General features: G+C 47.7%; 1 protein-coding gene across 1 annotated transcript; it reads left to right on the forward strand.

The window, feature by feature from the left end:
* Positions 1-324: 324 nt before the first annotated feature.
* On the forward strand, positions 325-1,883 carry PtA15_11A311 (uncharacterized protein; the record flags this gene model as incomplete). The annotated part of the gene is made up of 2 exons (XM_053161207.1): positions 325-423; positions 1,515-1,883. 2 exons carry the CDS (start codon positions 325-327, stop codon positions 1,881-1,883), a joined length of 468 nt encoding a protein of 155 aa, XP_053025176.1.
* Between the last annotated feature and the right edge of the window lie 1,243 nt (positions 1,884-3,126).

Consider the following 3,126-nt stretch of genomic DNA (forward strand, 5'->3'; position numbering starts at 1 on the left):
TCTGCTCTTCAATTTTTCCGCAAGAGTTACTTACAAGATGAACTTGACTGGCTCAATCCAATCAACACTCACAAGGGGCCAGAACAAGCTATGGGAGTTGGCGAACTTCAAAAACCCAGAAGTTTTGTTTGAGGGGTGTTCGCTTCTTGCGATTACTTCATCAAAATACTTCTTGACCCGTTGAACCACAAGAAGAACAACAACTTTTGGAAGCTGTTTCGATTCATTGAAGATCAACAGTTCACCTGCGAGGCGCTCTCGGAGACCAAACAAGCAGACTCCTACGAGAAGCGCAATGCCCACGTTATCTCCATCCGTCCCCACATGTTCACTAGCTCCAATACCGCCTACACCGATGTTCAAAACCTATTTCACATCTGGACGACCCAAGGCATTCAAATTCCATGCGGCCGTGTCTGTCGGGTATGTCCAGAGGCCAATCAACCGCTGTTTAAACCTGCAACCCCAAAAAAGTCAAAGGGTTGCAACAAGGGTGAAAGCGCTGCGCTTCAAAAAGCGCAGCGGCTTTGGTGGCCGCTGCGCTGCGCTGAAAGTAGCGGCCCCGCCCGCTGCGCTACCGCTTTTTGGGTCTGGCAAGAAGCGGGAACCCGCTACTTTCAGCGGTAGCGCAGCGGAACCATCGCTGCGCTACCGCTTTTTGACCTGGCCGCGTAGCGCTCCCCCGCTGCCAGCCAAAAAAGCGCAGCGCAAAGCGTAGCTGTTTTGGTGGACGCTGCGCGGCGCTGAAAGGAGCGGCCCCGTCCGCTGCGCTACCGCTTTTTGGGTTGGGGAAAAAGCGGGCCCCCGCTATTTTCAGCGGTAGCGCAGCGGGACTGGCGCTGCGCTACCACTTTTTGGGCTGACCGCGCAGCGGTTCCCCGCTGCGCTGCGCTAAAAGACCGCTTTTTTGTAGCGCAGCGCAGCGTTTCAGCCTTGGTCGCAAGCTCAAACGCCTCAACTCCAAAGTCAAGCTGGTCGATCTACCAACTCAAAGCACCAACGGAAATAACCTTCTTGAGATCTCCAAGCTGGCATTTGAAGACAACCTCCCCCCACTTCATCTCAACATCCACCTCGAAGTAATGCACATAGCAGACAATCAAGCCAGGCAGGATTTCATGGGGACCAAAGATTGGCCGTTCAAGCTCTTGATCTGCGGTCACACTTATACTCTGGTGTCTCAAGGCTATTGGGCCCATAATCATTATTGGGCCAAGATGCTCAAACATTTGGGTAGTATGGTTGGTGTTTGGCTCCACAACAACGCTTGTAACAATGGTTTTGCCCAGCTCATCAATCGCGTGCCAGGTAGTATCTCAGGCGTCTCCCCGGATACTTCTTGGCTGATGTACTCGAGGATATGGACGCCGTAAGAAGAAAAACACATGGAAGACTCAATCGCAAAGATTGCAAAAGATAACAAGCAACCCGCTGGTGATCTGCCTTTCATGCAAATGAAAGCAATCATCAACTTGTCTTACAACTCTGTCTTGATACCTCACTCCCCTTCGCAGCCACCTGTGACTTCCCCGGCACCGCCCTCAATCAAACCATCCAAAAAACCTGTCTCTGCAACTTTCTTGGCACTGGCCTCGAAGAAAGCTTCCAACAGCCTTCTCCCCGACATTTCTGACCTCCTAGGACGCTCCAAGCCATCCCCGGACGTACCCGATGTTTCTGCTGAAACGAGTGACCCACCGGAGGTCAAAAAACCGGTATTGCTTAAGTTTAAGTTGAAGTTGCAACCGCAGGATTTGCCAAAAGTGCTGCCACCACCAACGGTCATGTCCCCCAATCTTGCACCACTCAACAATTCAGTTTGGCCTGCCAAGAAGGGAAAGGTTTTGCCTTGTCCACCTCCACAAGACACCTGGGCTACCTGAAGGTCAGCCAGAAGTAAAAACTGAGTATTTTATTATCTTTATTTTGTAACCTTCCTTGTTTGTTTCTTGCTGTTCCATCCCAAAATATATGTCTTGCAAAGTCATAACAAGACATGCAAAATTCTTTTTGGGGCCTACAGACGGGCAGCTTTGCAAATGATATGCATGTCATGCAAGAGCAAGTCTTGCAAATTTTCTTTTCTCGCTTGTACTATGCATTTTTGCAAGACAAGTTGGTTGCAAGCCATATAGCTTGCAAATAAAAGCGTGCAAAACTGCTGCCTGCATCACCCGCCAAGAATTTTACAAGCCATATTTTGCAAGACTTATATCATATTTTGCCAAAGGCATGCAAAACTACAAAATCCACAGATGTTTTGTGAATTTTGCATGTCACCAGATTTGAAAGCCATATGGCCTGCAAAAAATGTCATGTAAAAATCTGAAACCCCAGGGTTTACATCCCACAAGCCATTGGTATTCCTGGCCCGGATTGCGGGGCTGGCCAAACGACGGGATAAAGTGTATGCAAACATTAAATCAGGCATTTGCGTTAGTTATGGGCTCACGTATTCACTACTTCAGAAGGGTCTACGTACACCAGCTGATCCGGCCTGACAAAAGTTTGGAGCAAATAACTACGGATCAGGAGTGAAGATTTGTGATGGTTTTAGCAAGGAAGGACGACTTCTTCACTTTCTTTGGCAAGCAGCCAATTTATCTGCATCACCATTCACCAATCACTCTCAAGCACCATTACACGTTGTCCACCGTAATGACAGACACTGTCTGTCATTAGTTAATAGTTGTCTGAGACAGCTAGAATTGCATGCCTAATTTCCCCAGCTCATGAGAGCAAATATAGAAATGTCAAGAGATAAAAACCTGGAGGCTAGTGCAGGATTCAAATCTATGTGATCAATGGACAGCCTGCTCCATGTTAGATTGCGCACAAAGGGTGGGGTAATGCATCATTTCAGCTAGAACTTTTTAGGTGGGTTGGGTTAAAGCTCCAGCCATGAGCTGTGTTGAAATGTGCATGTAACCTGTTCCAACTCAACATCTGCAAGCTGATTACATGCATATGTAGAACTGTACTAGGCTTTTTCAATGCCTTTATCTACAAGATTCCCAAAATTGGGGAAGCTGTTGGATGTCAATCATACATGATATTCATCTTGAAAAAATAAGCACCTTGAAATGGCCCAGACATGCAGGTCAGTTTATTTTGTAGTAAAGGGGG

Source organism: Puccinia triticina, chromosome 11A (genome assembly GCF_026914185.1).
Source record: "Puccinia triticina chromosome 11A, complete sequence".
Lineage (NCBI taxonomy): Eukaryota > Fungi > Basidiomycota > Pucciniomycetes > Pucciniales > Pucciniaceae > Puccinia > Puccinia triticina.